An 18,148-nucleotide genomic window follows, 5' to 3' on the forward strand; every position below is an offset into this window, starting at 1 on the left:
ACTCTATATTTCACTCGTGTGTGAGAGACTTTAATTAATCTTTTCAAGACAAACAAAATTATACATAATGCCATATTCATCTTTACATCTCCTGTCATTGCATGACAATGGGAATTAAGATTATCTACTTACTAACCTACTCGCGTATAGCAACCGCTCGTCCACGAGTCTAATATACTGTATGTGTAACTGATCTACAAAACACACTACAAGAAGCTACGAAGTGTCTACACTTGTACCATTTTCACTCATTTTCTTCTCTTCAGGTGCTAAGTTCAGCCAGCATGGGATTAAAACGAGCCTCGAGGGACTTGGGCCTGTCGCATTATTCCCACACAGGTAGGTCCAGTAGGTAATCAGGCTGTATGCTCACCTGCTCTATTGTTATTTACGAAGTGATGATATAGCACTGATGTAAGTGAGCAGGATTTTGTTTATATCTGTATCTTCTGAATTATCATCATCATCTTGGCCTCTCTTATTCACCTTAGAGAGAGAGAGAGAGAGAGAGAGAGAGAGAGTTTGTGTGTGTGTGTGTGTGTGTGTGTGTGTGTGTGTGTGTGTGTGTGTGTGTGTGTGTGTGTGTGTGTGTGTGTGTGTGTGTGTGTGTGTGTGTGTGTGCGAGAGAGTGTGTGTGTGAGTGTGTGTGCGAGAGAGAATCATCAACAATATACCCAGTGAATAATGGGCCAGACACTCATTCACTCACCCATCAAGCCCCCGGAATCCTGGCTCTGTCTCGCATTATATATTGTGGTGATATTTTTCCTAATAAATGGGGCTTCGTATTACCCGCCAGTAATTTTATATTTTATCTATGCCATAATCCCATACACCCAACTGGCATTAATCTACGGCTTCTTCTTCCCAACTAGTAGTAGCAGTAGTAGTAATAGTAGTAGTAGTAGTGGTGGTGGTGCTGGAGGTGGTCATAGTAGTAGCAGTAGTTGTAGCAGCAGTAGTAATAGAACAATTATTATTATTATTATTATTATTATTATCCCTCGTGGAATCAGTAGGCACTGATTTAAGCTTTCTCTTCCTCACCAGAGTCTGCCCCCCAGCTGCGGTACACGCCCATCGAGCAGACAGTGACCCCCGGGGATCCTGTGTCCCTCAAATGCTCCGCCGTGGGATCCCCTGTACCTGTCATTACCTGGACACGCGACCACCAGCCCCTCCTGCCATCACACAGGTACAGAACACTAATGAAGTAAATAAAGAATATGTCCATAATGTACGAAACACTACGGCAAAGTGATCGAAGCATACTGAGACACGCATAACTACCCTCCCGAGACTATAGGCTGTGTTTCGTTCATGACCGAAACTGTCCCACTCATCCTGGCAGATCCTTAGGGGTGTCATGAATTTTGAAAAAGCACTTATAATATGAACAACAGGAAAATCAAAGTGTTCAGAACTGTTCATCATTTCTTCCTGTCTTCAAAACATAAGGGGGCGGTTTTTAGACAGCCCTGGACACGGACTGGGGTGAAAATTCTCATGCTTAGGATGGTTTTAATATTTTCCTTTTCCAGTTAACTTCAGAGGCTTTGATTCAGCTGAGAGGGAGTCATAGGAGCTGCACTGTGTTTAGAAAGTGTTAAATTGTACTCTACCTTCTCCCCGTCTTCAGGACTAGTGGGCAGCTAAAATTTTCATGGTTCGGACAGTTTTAATATTTTCCCTTTTCAACTGGGAGTGAGTCATAGGAGCGGCAGTGTATAGAAAGTATTAAAATATACTGTGCTTTCTCCCCGTGTTCAGGACGACGGTGGCCAGCTTCCGCACGGCTCTGGGGGAGGTAGTAAGCCACGTGAACTTGAGCGCCGTGACGGTACGTGAAGGTGGCACGTACACCTGCACGGCACACAACACGCACAGCTCCCAGGCGCACTCAGCCAGACTCAATGTTTACGGTGAGTTAGCCTGTGTTTCTTGGGTCCATTGGTGTCATCATCATCACTACCACACTCACCACCACCACCATCATCATCATCACCACCATCATCATCCCAACTAAACTATTCCTACCCTGAGCCAAGTGTGTAGATTCAGGGCAAGACATGTTCTGTTTATCCACCCATCTCAGTCTATATCTATCTGTCTGTCTGATTATCCAGTTATTTATCTATCTACCTATCTGTCATTGTGTATACCTATCAATAGTTCTTTGTGTCTGCCCATCGATCTATCTGTCTATCTATCCATCCATCTATCTATGTTTCTATCTACTTATCTATGGCCAGACGCCTGAAATCCGGAAGGGGTGACCATAAACAAATCGCCTTCTCAGAAACATAACATTATGACTCCAAGTTTTACCCTGGCGTACATCCATCCATCATCCAATCCTACATTGCCCCATGAGGAGCGTAGGAGCCCGGGGCTAGGCAGTTGGTCCCGACATTTAAGATGAGAGTGACCAGCCTCACTCATCCCTAAGGGGCATTACGTGAGCAATCAACCCCAGCCACCCCTTGGATATAAAACGCCACCGGCTCAATCCGACTGGAGTGCAATGATTACTCACTACACCACCAGGCGCCAAAATTTGGTTATATGGTTACCACCCAGTGTAGTAAATGGTTTATTGGTGTACAGGAAACCATTTGGCTTGTCACTCAGCGTAAAGTCACCCACAGGGAGAAGGAAGAGGAAAGAATGAAGGAAAGAAAGACAGAAGAGGGAGTGTAAAGTCACCCGTAGGCAGAAGGACAAGGAAAGAATGAAGGAAAGAAAGACAGAAGAGGATGGAAGGAAAGAAGGATGGAGGAGAGGAAAGGGCAGATACCCGACAGCAGCACTACATCGAGTGAGTGGATGGTGAGCGCCCCCACCTAAGTATATATATATATATATATATATATATATATATATATATATATATATATATATATATATATATATATATATATTACAGTAACAGAATAGAAGAAGAACAAAACAAAATTAAAAAGATAATCCACACACCTGATTACGGGTGACCTCTATTCATAAAAAATTTGCTTCAACATGACCCATTCCGAGCTCACTGTTAACGGGTCAATGTAGTCAGCCACGATCCATCTCTCTCCACTACGTCAAGCAAGCAGCGTGGTTTGTATCTTTTAGTTCACAATGCTTCTGCCATTGGTCAGCCTTTTGTCTCCAAGGACGGTACATCACAGTGAACGTTCATGGAAGCTGAACACACAGGTCATCAAGCTGCCCTGCCTCATGTGTTTTCCACGACTGATCTACGTGTTTGATTTATCAGTGAAAATTTGATAAAGCGAGTAATAATGGAATCGGAAGCTGATGAGGAAATTATGTATTTATAGTCCATTCGCTTTAACTTTGCCCAAATTTTCATCCTTTTGCAGCTTATTTCACGATGCTCATTTGATATATTAATCCAGTATTGTGACTCTGCATACTTTTTCTATCACTTCGCCGTGACTAGCACCATATATTCTAGCGTTAATGTCTTGCTATAACTCAGCCTTCAAGACAGAGTGACGGCAATTTAGGCCAAAAAGACCATACATTTGTTGCAATGAACTTAATCAGCTCACTTTCTTCCAGTCAGTCAGCCGCTCTTGTGCAGACATACAGCTCCTTCACTGTCCTGTGGTTGCCATGTTCTCCCACAGAACTCATTTCTCACATTATCACATTCCACACTATCACCCGACCTGAATCTCCTCACCAAACGACTCATTTCCCTTCCTTCCCCCCTCAGGGCCCCCCTTCGTACGCGCCATGCCAAATGTGACGTCCGTGGCGGGTGAGGACGTGCACCTGTGGTGTCCCGCAGGGGGTTATCCCGCCCCCACCATTACCTGGCGACGAGGCGGCGACCTGCTACCATCATCACTCAGGTAACCATCAACCACCGCACCACTTCTATAACCACCAGAATTTGTAGATATAGAGGTTTATTTTTATAGCGATGCCGTAAATATAGGAACAATGATATAGCCAGAGGAGAGAAATAATTTACAAAATATATGTCAAGGTGGTGACACTTTCTCATCATCACTGAGTTAAATTTCCGGCAATAGGCCACGGGAGGGATTCACAAAGAAATTTACGATTACTCCCAGATTTTTTTAAAGAAGTGTGAGGGACAAGGGAAGATTCCACATTACCCCCCCCCCCTTGTCTTTCCTGAAAAAAAAAAAAAATGAAAATAGCTAATTTTTTCTCTCCTGCAACCGAGATTTATATCAGTAGAGGAAACATGAGACACAGCAAGATTCTACGCTTTCCTTCTGCTTCCTGGAAAAAAAAAAAAAAACTGTTACAGAAAGTTAATCCTTATTTGTGTGTGTGTGTGTGTGTGTGTGTGTGTGTGTGTGTGTGTGTGTGTGTGTGTGTGTGTGTGTGTGTGTGTGTGTGTGTGTGATATCGGCTTCCCTTCATCCCCCATCATCATCTCCTTACATTAGTCACCAATACAGTGTGCTTGGACGGTGTGGCCATATGGAGAGAATGGATGTAAACAGGGCGGTGAAAAGGTTATATATGTGAGTGAGTCTGCAGGTGGGATGAGATTGTAGTGGGCCAGGAACAAGGAGGACGAGTACAGTGAATGGCTAACTGAGGAAGCGAGGTAAAGATGATGAAGCGAGGAAACTTACAGAGAATCGTGATGGTTTGATGGAATATGTACGGATGGGCGCATGACAGGAGTCTGGCAAGCTTTTCTTCCTTTCTTTTTCTTTCCTTTTTTTTTTTATATCATACTCGACAGGCTGACTTTATCTGGCTGGTAATACGAACTGCATCTGTGAGGAAAAATACCCACCAGAAATGTGTGCAGACGATTAGTCTGGGTTCTAGGGGCTTAAAATGGTGTGTAAATGTGTGTCTGGCCCATCTGACTGAGCATGGTATTATGGTTTCCCTTCGTGTGTGTGTGTGTGTGTGTGTGTGTGTGTGTGTGTGTGTGTGTGTGTGTGTGTGTGTGTGTGTGTTCGTTTGTACCCAGCCACACCCCATCCTTAAATGGGAAAGAGAAAGGTAAAAACAAAAGTTAATATAATGATGATGATGATGATATACAGTTGGAAAAATTTCCGCACGGGACACTGTGTAGATGGCAGCAGCAGCGACAGACAGAAATGATCTGGTAACAGTGCGGGGGGTGAAGCAGGGGGTGGGAAGTGCTGGGAATGTGTGTGATGGGGGAGAGGAGGGGTGGTGGTGGGGTTTTACACAGGATTACACAGGAAAGCAAACAGCAACAGACCTTATGGCCCTTTCGAGGCTGCTTGTTACAGAGAAAACTATGACTACAAGATCTAACTCTACATGCTGAAGGATAAGGATAGTAAAGCAAGAAGGCTCCCCCCACCACCAAACCCTCCAGGAAAAAGTGAGAAAAACCACCATGCAGCATGGAAAAACTGACATGGAAATTTTATAGGAAACACTGGAAAGGAAAAGTCACATTCTATAATACTTTATCTATAAGCTACCCGATTGAGTAACCTGAAAGAGAAAGTAAACAAATAAACTAATAGTTACGGCATGACATTATAAATCAGTACATTGAGTTAATGGGAAGTTTGTGGACATAACGTGAACACTACACACTGCACAGTGTGGATGTTTAGGGGTGGTGCGGCAGCCTTGCCTGGCGCTTTTAAGGTAGGCAGCAGTCAATCAGGCCCTAGCTCCGTTCACTCCACTGAGACAAGGAACTCTCCCATATGGGACAAGTACACAAGTTTCATCCTGAAGCAGTGAGCCCTGGTACATTAAAAAAATCCCGATGGTGGTCGCTTGACTAACAGGGACCCTCAGTGATCCACAGCCCATCACAGGTCGAAACTAAGAGTAGTGACCGTTAACTCAGGATTATCTGTGCAGATCCTAATCTGTGCTTATATTGCTTTGTTTGCAATGAATAAATTGAAAAATGTATAATAACATGACGCAACACTATGTACGGGTACGTTGTTTACGGGGTGTCTTGTAGACAAAAGGGGCATGAACTTACATGTACCGTAGCTATAAAAGCAAGTTATTCGGACAGAAAAAGAGTCAGCTGAGGATTCTCATGCAAATACTTGTCTAATTTGTTTTTGAATGTCTCAATTGAGATACTGTTCACGGTATCTGAGGGTAATCTGTTCCAGATATTTACAACTCCGTTAAAGAAGAAGTATTTTGTTTCATGGGATTGGAATCGCTTTCCCATAATTTTGCAGCCATTACTTCTGGTTTGACTCGACCGGTCTATATCAAAATATTTATTCATGTCTAAGTTGTCATATCCCTTCATGATTTTGAAAACTTCAATAAGGTCCCCTCTTAACCTGCGCTTCGTTAGGCTAAATAATTTAAGTTCTTCAAGGCGTTCCTCATATGGTTTGTTTCTAAGTCATGGTATCATTTTTGTGATTCTTCGCTGAATTTTCTCTAATTTTTCAACGTCCTTTCTGTAGTACGGAGACCAGAATTGCACACAATACTCAAGATGGGGGCGCACTAGCGAGTTGTACAAGGCAAGTATGACTTTTTCCGATTTAAACTCGAAAGTTCTTCCAATAAAACCCACCAGCTTGTTTGCAATTTTAACCGCCTCGATACACTGCTTGCTTGGTTTTAGGTCATTTGATATTATCACACCAAGATCCTTTTCATTGTCTGTACTTGATAACTGAATATTGTTCATTTTGTATTTCACATGGACGTTGTTACTTCCAATATGAAGTACTTTACATTTTTCTGTGTTGAATTTCATTTGCCATTTTTCTGCCCAGCTTGCTAAAGTATTAAGGTCATTTTGTAACTGCTGCCACTGTAATTTTGAAGTGACTTTACTGGTTATTTTAGTATCATCTGCAAATTTGGATACTTTACAATTTAGACCCTCATCAATATCATTTATATAGATAATAAAAAGTATCGGTCCAAGTACTGAGCCTTGGGGAACGCCACTGATCACATTACGCCATTTGGATTCCTTTCCGTTTATCACAACTCGCTGTTTTCGGTCTGAAAGCCAGTCTTGTAACCATTTTTGCGTATTTCCTTTTATTCCATGTGCTTCTATTTTTCTCATGAGACGCTTGTGAGGGACAGTGTCAAATGCTAAGCTGATTGGTCTGTAATTTCCTGGGTGCGACTCATTTCCTTTTTTGAAAATTGGTGTTACATTTGCTAGTTTCCATTCGCATGGAACTTTCCCAGTACTTAATGATTTATTGAATAAGACAGAGAGTGGCAGCAGTAACTCATGTTTTGCTTCTTTGAGAATTCTCAGTGATATTTTATCGGGGCCAGGGGTTTTGTTTATGTTCGTACTATTTATGGCTGAAAGGATATCGTTATTATGGATAGCATAGTTGCTAAGGACTGTGCTATTTGCTTGGTTTGTGGGTAGCAGTAGGTTTCTGGTGGTGTTTTCTACTGTAAAAACAGACGCAATGTAATCGTTAAGAATGTTTGCCATTTCGACCTATTTTCAGTGTGTTTGCCATTGTTTGTTTCTAGAGGACCTATTGATGTAGTCATAACCTTTTTCTTTCTAATGTAACTGTAAAATTCTTTAGGATTTGATTTGCACGTATTAGCAATGTGGATCTCCAGTGCTCTTTTGCTTTGTTTAATAAGTCTTTTCGATATGCGGCGTAGATTATCATACTGTAATTTATCATCATTATTTTGTGTAGCTTTATATTTATGGTATGCCTGTTTTTTGGCTATTAAGTTACTTTTAATTTCACTGGACCACCACTTTGGTTTACTATTTTCAGCTGGACGTCTGTTACGTAGTGGCACACATGACTTTACCACTTCATTAAATTTTTGGTGAATATTTCCCATGCTTGGTTTATGTCATTAGTTTCAGACGTTTGATTCCAATCTGCAGTTGCAAGTAGCGCTCTGAGCCTGCTGGAATTAGCTCTACGATAATCTGGGACCTTTTCTTTGCTCTCCGTTTCTTTACTTTTTCAATAGTAATATTAAACTGTATAATTCGATGATCACTGGAACTAAACTCAGGTCCTATTTCAACGTTGTTGACTAGGTTATCATTTGTAGTCAAGATGATGTCTAGGATATTGTTTCCTCTCGTTGGGTATTCTACGTGTTGGGAAAGGGCGCTTTCTTGAAGATTCATATAAAGCTCTTGTCCTGAGTGTGCCATCAGTGGTTCACCCCACTTTGTTACCGGTAGATTAAAGTCTCCAAAAATTACGCTATCCTCTTGACAACAAATTTCCACAATTTGATCATAAAATTTTTCATCTGTCTCAGTTGACTGTGCTGGAGGACGATAGACGAGACATATATTTATTTTGTGTGAATTAATACTTAGCTGAACATAACTGGCATCTATGTTGGTAATACTGGGTTTGGATAGCACAAGGGGGTGGAGACTAGTTTTCACATATAGTAAAACACCGCCACCAGCTCGATGAGGTCGCTCACAGCTGAAAATATTGTACCCTGTTAATGAGTATTGCGCTAGAAAGTCACGGTCAGATGTGTTAATCCAGGACTCTGTGATGCCAACGATGTCATAATTTTCTAGGTAAATTAGAGAATCTAAATCCTCAAACTTGTTACGTAGACTACGTGCGTTAACATAGCAGACTCTAATTCCGTTCCAAACAGTTGGTGATCTGACTTTGTGGGTATTTACATTAAGATTACTGTTCCTGGACGTGCCGCGTTTTTTGATCTGAAGAGGGCGACTTTATCGTGTAAAAGTCTGCCTAGCCGTGCTGCTCCTACTGAGTTCAAATGGAGACCATCTTTCTGGAGTAGAGTATGTTGCTCATAAAACTGGTCCCACAGATTGACAAAGTCGACTCCCTCTTGCGTGCAGAGAGATTTGAGCCAGTTATTTGTGCTGAAGGCCTTATCATAGAAACTATTCTCTGCCTTGATCCTTGGGAGTATACCAGATATTATCACATTAGTGGACTTAGTTTTGAATCGTTTGATCATTTCATGATACTTTGCTAGCAATTCCTCTGATCTATTGCGCATCAGATCATTTGTACCAACATGGATAACGTATAGAGTTTGATCATTTGCGTCTTTTGTGACCTCATCGCAGGCTTCTGTGATATCACATAGTCCACTTCCTGGAAAACAGTACCTCTTTCTGCTGCTGGGGGCACGTCCACAAAATTCCTCCAGCTGACTGCATACAATAGAGTCCCCAATAAGCCTTGTTTCTTCTGTCTCATCAACCGCTTCGGCAAGGATCTGGTAGCGATTGTACGTAGTTATGGGAAGGTGCTTCCTTGTACCTTTTCCGGGTTTTGCGCCATTTCATACCATAGTAAAGGGGACTTTGCTTGGCGAGGAACGTACTGAATCACTGGGTGAGGAAGATATTGGTACACTATTATTTGTAACTGCCTGATGGGCGGGGGCTTCTTCCTTCTTGAGTGCTGTTGCTGACTCCTACATTTGCCGCTACAAACTCTTTCAGAGTCTCAAACTCTGCCTTGAGTTCCCTGTAATTTCTCTGTGATTCAGCTAAACCATTTTCTAGATCTCTTCTCAAGATGCACAGTTTGCACACAGGCGTCGAAAAGTAATCAGAAAAATACTGAGCCGCAAAGCGACCAGTACACTCCTGGCAGACCTTCAGGTTAGATGGCATTTTGCAGCAATATTTCCACAATCCCACACAAATAAAAAATAATATACAACTGGTTAATGGATGTTGTTACAAATGGTCAATTTACTCTATATATGAAATATTGAATTTCTAGGGAGATTCACTTACTTTTTATATACTATCTTCCTTTACCAGTATAAAAAGAATAGAAAATCTACCTGCTATGGCACAATCCAACCTACATGAATTCTTTTACCAGTGTAAAAAGAATAGAAAATCTGCTTGCTATGGTACAACCTAACTTACCATGAACTGTGTAAAATGAAAAGAGAATCTACTTGCTATGGTATGATCTAGCTTACCATGTATTGTGGAAATACACCATAAACTGATTCACTGGGAGAAAAAAGGAAAAAAGAAAATAACAATGGAATGTTGGGGAGAAATCAAAATAAAAACCTAGCTTCACTCAGTGAACAATGGTTTGTAGTGCAAAAACTATTTCACTGGTGTAACATCAATCACACAGTTGTTACTCTGTACAGAAGACAATGCTATTCACTTTCACTAAACTAGCAAGCAACTTAGTTAGTATTTGTTACGTTAGACTTCAAAGTAAGACGTACAAGGCTGATAGTGGAAACAAAAACAAAGAGAGCTGGTAGGTAAATACACTCTCAGTTCACTACACCATTTACTAGTGAGAAAAGATAATCTCTTTGTTAGATATCGTTCTAACTGACCTTGATCTGCGGGAAAGTAAACTATAGTATGACTAAGACCAGAAAAAAGGCGGGAAAGGGCAGGAATACGATGTAGAGGGTGGGAAAATATGTAACAAAGGGACACGCGAACTCTTTACACATTTAACCCACTCTAAAACTTTTACATGAAATCTATTTAAATACTTTACACGGGGGAAATATGTCTACGACTCTTATACACTGATCTGTTCACTTTCACACCGATCTTCACTCAAACTTGTTGTTGAAACACTTGGATATGCAGAGCGCTGGTTGAATGCATGTGTCTCCCAAGATGGCTGCCGGGTTGGTGTGTGTAAAGGAGAAGTTAAATAACCATTAACTGGGTCAATGCACTCTGCATAGATAATCATTACAATACAAGTTTTTTATTAATAAAAAAAAAGGTAGTGGCAACAAGCTGCTAATGTTGGTTCAATATTTGATGGAATAAGTTCAGTACCTAACCAAACAGGCATCGTCAGTACGTAACCTTACCTTTCGCCTCCATCATTCCGTCCCCTCATATCGGAAGGCTTTCTACTGTTGACCGAGAACTTACAAATATTTAGAAATTATTTCAGCTGCTTCTCATGCAAGTCGCTCAACAAAGATACTGTAACTTTCATTGCAACTTGTATTGAATACGGAATGTAATATCCTGCAACAGTCCATTTTATTGTTGTATAAGTCAACTACTGTTATCTTAAGACCGAACGCTGGCAGAATAAGGAAAATACGTCCTTTAGACTGACGGCGTAATTTGTTATCCTTTCATAGTCGTATAGGCAGTTACCCTGCTTACGGATGGATGAGCCTGGCCTTCATACCAGACTATAAATTTAAGCATGCTCCAATCAACACTTCCTTAGGGCCAATCCCTCATATCTTAATAAACCAATATAACTTTATGCGTATGTGCATACATGTGTGATTATACGAGTATTAAACGTGCATAATCTCTCTCTCTCTCTCTCTCTCTCTCTGACACACGCAGTAGATTACCTTACATACAGTCACACTGGCAACCTTTCGGTTGTCAGGAATAAGATACAATCAGTCTATTTTTCAGTTGTCATCTAAAGTGAATACGGACATAAAGTCGCTATTAAAGATGGTGCTATATTTGATAAAATACACACGACACACACAAAATTACCAGCAATATGTAAGACTTGCATTGCTACAAATTGTGCATGCATCTAACGTTTAACGAAATTTTCGTAATGTAATATCTATAAATGTGCTAGCAGTAGCTGTGGCCCCGTCCAAGCAATATTGTTCTAACCACACACACACACACACACACACACACACACACACACACACACACACACACACACACACACACACTCGCCGGGTCAGTGGTAACGCTCTCGCTTAGCATCTGCTAAGACGGGGGTTCGCGCCTTGCTCGGGATGAGAAAAGTTTCACTGACGAAGCGGGTGGTTACTGTCCCCCTTGAGCAAGGGGATGTGTGTGTGTGTGTGTGTGTGTGTGTGTGTGTGTGTGTGTGTGTGTGTGTGTGTGTGTGTGTGAAGGTCAAGGCTTTGCCCTTAGATAGGACTATATGAGCTATCAGCTCTCTTTCGTGAGGGTAAAAAGCTAATGATCACAACCAACACGTGATCCTGACCGACCCGGTGAATCACACACACACACACACACACACACACACACACACACATACACCAACTGGCGTAGTGGTAATGCTTTTGCCTGCCATCTGAACCGTGTGTCGGGCCAAGATGGTGTTCGTCAAGCTATCCATTAATTTGCTAATGATAGAGTTGTGTAGAACATTTTCTCAGTAAACACGTAAATCCTATGCTCGACGGGTTTCTTGGCCAAATATATAGGTGTCCGAGTGTAATAATAATGTTTGGATACAATCGTATCTTTGCCGATTACAAGAAAATGCAGTTCAATATTTTACATTTCTTCCACATTAATTCCAAATGCCAGTTAAAAGGAACGGATTGTTGATAACTGCTAATAAGCGCAATTGTTTCAGATTGATGTATTACATCATTTCTTATGAGTAGTGGTAGGCCTAGGATAATTATGCACTTAAAATGACTAAAAATGCATGCAAATGTGCAGTAATAAGAGAAAATATTTACTTTATACAAGTAAATAGAGACACTAAGTACTAATAAGTTACTAACCTGAACAACCTAAATTTAACACTATAACTTATTTCTCAGTAAATTTCACGAAAAATTACCTTCCCAGAGAGGGTATCACTGAGTCGAGCCTATTAATGAAGGATTAAAGACCATAATGCTGACAATCATTTATATAGCGACATGATAAAATGTTATTTAAAAAATAAATAAATAAATAAACGCGTTTTCATGCTTAAGAACCAACAATACATTAATTGTTAAAGTACTGTAACAAATACTCTATCGACATTGTTCCTTTCTCATGTGTATAGCAATATCCTTTAAAATGTGTTCAAAATCTATCTATCTATCTATCTATCTATATATATATATATATATATATATATATATATATATATATATATATATATATATATATATATATATATATATATATATATCATCCCTACGTGTCAAGTGGGGTTGGTGGAGGATTAGTGCCCCTCCCTGTAAAACAATTAACTCTAAGCCGTTGGCCACCCCGTTTGGGATACAAGGCGTCTGGCAATGAATGAATGAATATCAGAATCTGGTGAGTCAAGTGGTAATACACGAATCCATCTCATTCAGCTACTGTCTACTGACAATCAAGTCACGGCCTTCCCAACCACAGCCAATTAAGCAGTATACTCATATAATTCACTATGATACGATGGATATTATGACTTGCACTATTATTACAGGGTGGTAGGTGGGGGCGCTCACCATCCACTCACTCGATGTAGTGCTGCTTTGAGTGTCTGCCCTTTCCTTTCTTCCATCCTTCCTCATCTGTCTTTCTTTCCTTCATTATTTACTCCTTCTTCTGCCTACAGGTGACTTTACACTCCCTCTTCTTTCTTTCATTCATTGTTTCCTCTTCCTTCTGCCTATGGGCGACTACACTGAGTGACAAGCCAAATGGTTTCCTGTACACTAGGAAACCATTTACTACGTTGGGTGGTAACCATATAACCAAATTATGGCGCCTGGTGGTTTAGTGGGTAATTAAAGGTGCTCCAATCGGACTGAGCCTGTGAAGGTTTATATCCAAGGGGTGGATGGGGTTTATTGCTCACGTAATGCCACTCAGGGATGAGCGAGGCTGGTCGCTCTCATCTTAAATGTCAGGACCAACGCCTAGCCCCGGGTTCCTACGCTCCTGTATGGGGCGACATGAACCTGGATGATGGTTGGATGGATGAATGAATGAAAAAATGATTAATACCCAGGATACTTCAAAGAATATGCGGTACAGTATAAATTAACAACAAAGTAGGAGTATGCACTTACTCTCATAAATGGCTAGAATATGCATCTGTGTATGCACATACGAGTATGGAAATGCATGATTATCCTAAGCCTACTTATGAGCCTCTGTGAGATAAACTGAGAAAGTTAGACAGCAAGAGACACAGTATTATACACTGCACAACACACACAACACACACACGCAGACGCTGTTGACTGACCTGAGAAGGTGTAGGTCTGGTTTATGCTTAAATTAGTTTGTGACAAGCAGCCAGCATGTGCTTACAATTTCAGAAATATACCAAATTCACACTGACAGCTAATAAAGATGCATGTGTCTTAAAATCTGACATACTTGAATGCCTTTGGGAGTAAAAAATACAAATGGCTGACTGCAACAACGAAGAAATGGAATATTATATATACTTTGTTTTCCATACACTACATATCTGTTACAATTAAGAAAGTATGAGCAACTTTTTTGAAATGTACCTGAGGCAAACGTCTGATATTAGTGTGTGTGTAACAATAGGGATGTTATAGATACCGAAAGGGGGCGAGTCATTATAATTATAAGGTTACTTGATGATGTCTGTGTGTTTATATCAGACCTGCATGATCACTGAAATGACCATTTTTCATCATGTCATGAACCATCACTTTACAGCTTGTTGCTACTTCGTGTGTTCCACTATCACAAACACACACTCTTTTAAAATCTAAGCAAATTATGTTACGACATTACTGTAAATGGCTCCTAAGCTTCTCCCCAACACTCCACTATTCCCATTACCCCGCCATCCCTCACGTTCCACCCCTCCCATCACACAGCTACCCCTCACTGCCCCCCCGCCATCCCTCACCTGCCCCGCACGTCCCACCCCTCCATTACCCCCAACACTGTTACCAGATCAAAATATGTGCCGCTCTTGCTGCCTTCTACAAGGTGTCCAGCGCGGAAATTTCTCCAACTGTACCTGCATAATGACTGTTTTCACGAAGCGTTTGTTAAAATCTTCAAAAGTTTAAAATCACAGAAACAATGAATAATGATTCTCTTTCTGCAGTTTTTTTTTTTTTTTTCCATTGTTCCGTGAGTCTGTGGCTGAAAATGACAGTACTAAGGCTCCACATCCTTATATAGCGCTTCTTCCTGACTAGTATCATATTCTAGTACCTCTTGTTACACTGCGGTGTTCAAGTTACGTGATATGATATTTAAGCCTGGCTAGAATGAATGGAGTATAGTACCGTGGTTGTGTTGCAGGCAGGAGGTGTTGGGTAACGGGACGCTGGTGGTGAGAAACGCAGGCCACGAGGATGCTGGTCGCTACTCCTGTGTTGTGACCGACAGACAGGGGCAGACGGCAGCCTCACACACCTTCCTGCACGTCCTCAGTCAGTGTGCTGTTTGCCCTCTCTCTCTCTCTCTCTCTCTCTCTCTCTCTCTCAGCTTCTTCATATGAGTCGAAGGGAGGTGAAGGTTGCAGAACTTTCCTCTCTCTCTCTCTCTCTCTCTCTCTCTCTCTCTCTCTCTCTCTCTCTCTCTCAGCTACAGTTTGAGCCGAAGGGAAGGGAAGTTCTTGGAAGTTCCTCTCCTCAAATCTTAAGCCTTCAGTGGTTCTATGCATTAATGGCCCATATGCAGTCAACAGGGATAAAGTGTAATTAATTTCTCTAAGTAATTTATCTAACTAATTTATGTAACTATTAGCCAAATTGTTTGATCTTCTTGTGCATATTACAGTGTATCAAGAGGCTTCTAGGCATATACTGAAATCTGTATCAAGCGTCATTTTTTTTTTTTTTTTTCGTAGTTACTGCAAACTCTGTGAATGATTATATTGATAATTAGGAATATACCTTTTATGATAAACCATTTTCATGATTTTTACGTGGGAAATGGTTAGACAGATGAAGACTTAAATGCTACGTTCTACGTAGGAAATAAACAAAAGAACGTACAATAGGCAATTATTCCATGCTAGACGGCGTATCTAAGTGTGTGACTACAGTACTAGACTAAGGCAAAGATAGTAAAGAAGGCTCTTCCCTCCAACAATAAACCTGGAGGCTTTAGTTAAGAAGTTTTGAATTGCCTTCTGGTAGCTTTTGTTAGAGTTGTATGCTACCAGGTATAATAATCTTTACCTTAAGTGGACCGAATTAAAGGTGTCCTTCTGTTTCGACCCACATCATGCCTCAGAACCCCCTGTGATCGATAACTTCATCCTACGCCGGAGTCTGGAGGAGGGACAGAGGACTCAGCTGTCTTGCACCGTGACGGAGGGGGATCTGCCCATCACCATCAACTGGCTTAAGGACGGTCGCCATCTCCAGCATGACCCGGACGTGGAGAGCAAACGAACCAGCGAGTTCTCTGTGGTGGGTCTGCTGTCCATCTCTGCCTGTCCATACCCAGACGCCTACGAAAAAATTGCCTCCGTGTCATCTTACCCCCGCCATCAAGCAGCCATCCTTCCAAGACGTACAGTACCATCATCCATATGCCTCTCCACCCCATCCCTCCACCTCATCCTTGATCTCCCATTCCCTCTCTACCCCTCCACCTCACTCACATACGTTTCTAGTCAACCTCCTTCTCGTTTTCTGCGAACAATTTTACTGCTGTATCACTTGTCAAACTGGTTGCACTGTAGATGAGAAAGACAGCATCCTTCAAAAAACAATAACTGAGATGATGAAAATAAATCCTGTCTTTAGTTGCTGCCATGCACTAATTTTGTTTTTAGGATAATATGGTGTATTTTACAGCCAGGCGACAGTTATATAATACTTAGTGACACCAGGAAACCATTTAGTACGCTGGGTGGTAGCCATATCACCAAACTATGAAGCCTGGTGGTTTAGTGGGTAATTAAGGCGCTCCAACCGGACTGAGCCTGTGTGGGTTTATATCCAAGAGGTGTTTGGGGTTTATTGCTCACGTAATGGCACTTAGGGATGTGTGAGGCTGGTCACTCTCATCTTAAAAATCAAGACCAACTTGCTTAACCCCGGTCTCCGACGCTTCTCATGGGGCAACACAGGATTAGATAATGTATGTATGTATGTATGTATGCTTAGAGACATGACACACTGGAATATTTCTTTTTTAATGCCCTCTATCAAAGTGGCACAGTAAATTGCGTCCCGAACAATGAACTGCTTCTTGTGTGGTGTAATCGAAAACAAATATACACAACGTGGCTAGTTTTCTTTGTTGTTTTCATCACCATATCATAGGTCGTGATGAAGCTTCTGTAGATGTAGAATGTGTGGTGTATACAAGAACAGACGGAATTAGAAAAAAATCACCACAAGTCAAACCACAGACGGGTACTGACGGAGCACTTTTTTTACTTACAGTAAAGATATCAGATGAATAACTTACTTCTCGTAACATTCTATCAGACTTGCAGCCCAGGGATGGAAAGATTGGAAGAGGTAGGCAGAGAATGTGATGCAACTATGACCGGCTAGGATGGAACAAACTGACAATATGTAGGTCAGAATAGATGTGGTTGTGAGTCATTGCCCTGAGGTAATGTTGTCGTTGTTGTTATTATTGATGTTGTGGCTTCAGGCTCATCTGAATTTAAACCCAGTGGACTGTAGGCTCAAGTTACCCTTCAGCAGCGCACCATCCTTCTTTCGGGGGATGGCGAAGGAGAAGAGGGACGCTTGTGTACCCGGACAAAGGAGACACCAGGTGAAATCGGTTCCACCACGGGAAGGCGTTCCTCTCCTCCACCAGAGATTAAGATGATGAAATTGGTATCTATATGGACCAGGGATGGGGGTGGCTGGGAGGACAGATGGATAAGTTGTAAGAGGTCGTTGTCGAGGAGTGGAGTGAAGTAGGCTGACTGAGTACTGCAATGAAGTAGGGTGTACTGCAGTGAAGTAGGGTGTATTGGACTGACGTGGAGTAGGATGTATTGCAGCGGAGTAGGGTGTATTGCAGGGGACTAGGGTGTATTGCAGTGAAGTAGGGTGTATTGCAGTGAAGTAGGCTGACTGAGTACTGCAATGAAGTAGAGTGTATTGCAGTGAAGTAGAGTGTATTGCAGTGAAGTAGGGTGTATTGCAGTGAAGTAGTGTGTATTGCAGTGAAGTAGTGTGTATTGCAGTGAAGTAGTGTGTATTGCAGTGAAGTAGAGTGTATTGCAGTGAAGTAGAGTGTATTGCAGTGAAGTAGGGTGTATTGCAGTGAAGTAGTGTGTATTGCAGTGAAGTAGAGTGTATTGCAGTGAAGTAGGGTGACTGTATTGCAGGTGTTGGTGTTGAAGAGGCTACAGGAGCACCACTCAGGCGCCTATACCTGTGAAGCTGCCAACGCCGCTGCTGCCGTCAACAAAACAGCCACCATCAGGGTCAAGGTGAACACACACACACACACACACACACACACACACACACACCA

General features: G+C 41.7%; 1 protein-coding gene across 1 annotated transcript in view; it reads left to right on the forward strand.

Moving 5' to 3' along the window:
• The first annotated feature begins 284 nt into the window (after positions 1-284).
• The window catches only part of LOC145410830 (cell adhesion molecule Dscam2-like), a 102,523-nt gene continuing 84,659 nt past the window's right edge, over positions 285-18,148 (forward strand). Inside the window, exons 1-7 of the mRNA XM_080280951.1 lie at positions 285-339; positions 1,051-1,195; positions 1,771-1,922; positions 3,728-3,866; positions 14,990-15,120; positions 15,929-16,107; positions 18,000-18,104. Of these exons, the coding sequence (XP_080137077.1) occupies positions 285-339; positions 1,051-1,195; positions 1,771-1,922; positions 3,728-3,866; positions 14,990-15,120; positions 15,929-16,107; positions 18,000-18,104 (906 nt within the window). The remainder of the gene's footprint in view (positions 340-1,050; positions 1,196-1,770; positions 1,923-3,727; positions 3,867-14,989; positions 15,121-15,928; positions 16,108-17,999; positions 18,105-18,148) is intronic.

The sequence above is a fragment of the Coenobita brevimanus genome, chromosome 86 (assembly GCF_032717465.1).
Source record: "Coenobita brevimanus isolate Jiangsu-jjx chromosome 86, ASM3271746v2, whole genome shotgun sequence".
In the NCBI taxonomy this organism is placed as follows: Eukaryota; Metazoa; Arthropoda; class Malacostraca; order Decapoda; family Coenobitidae; genus Coenobita; species Coenobita brevimanus.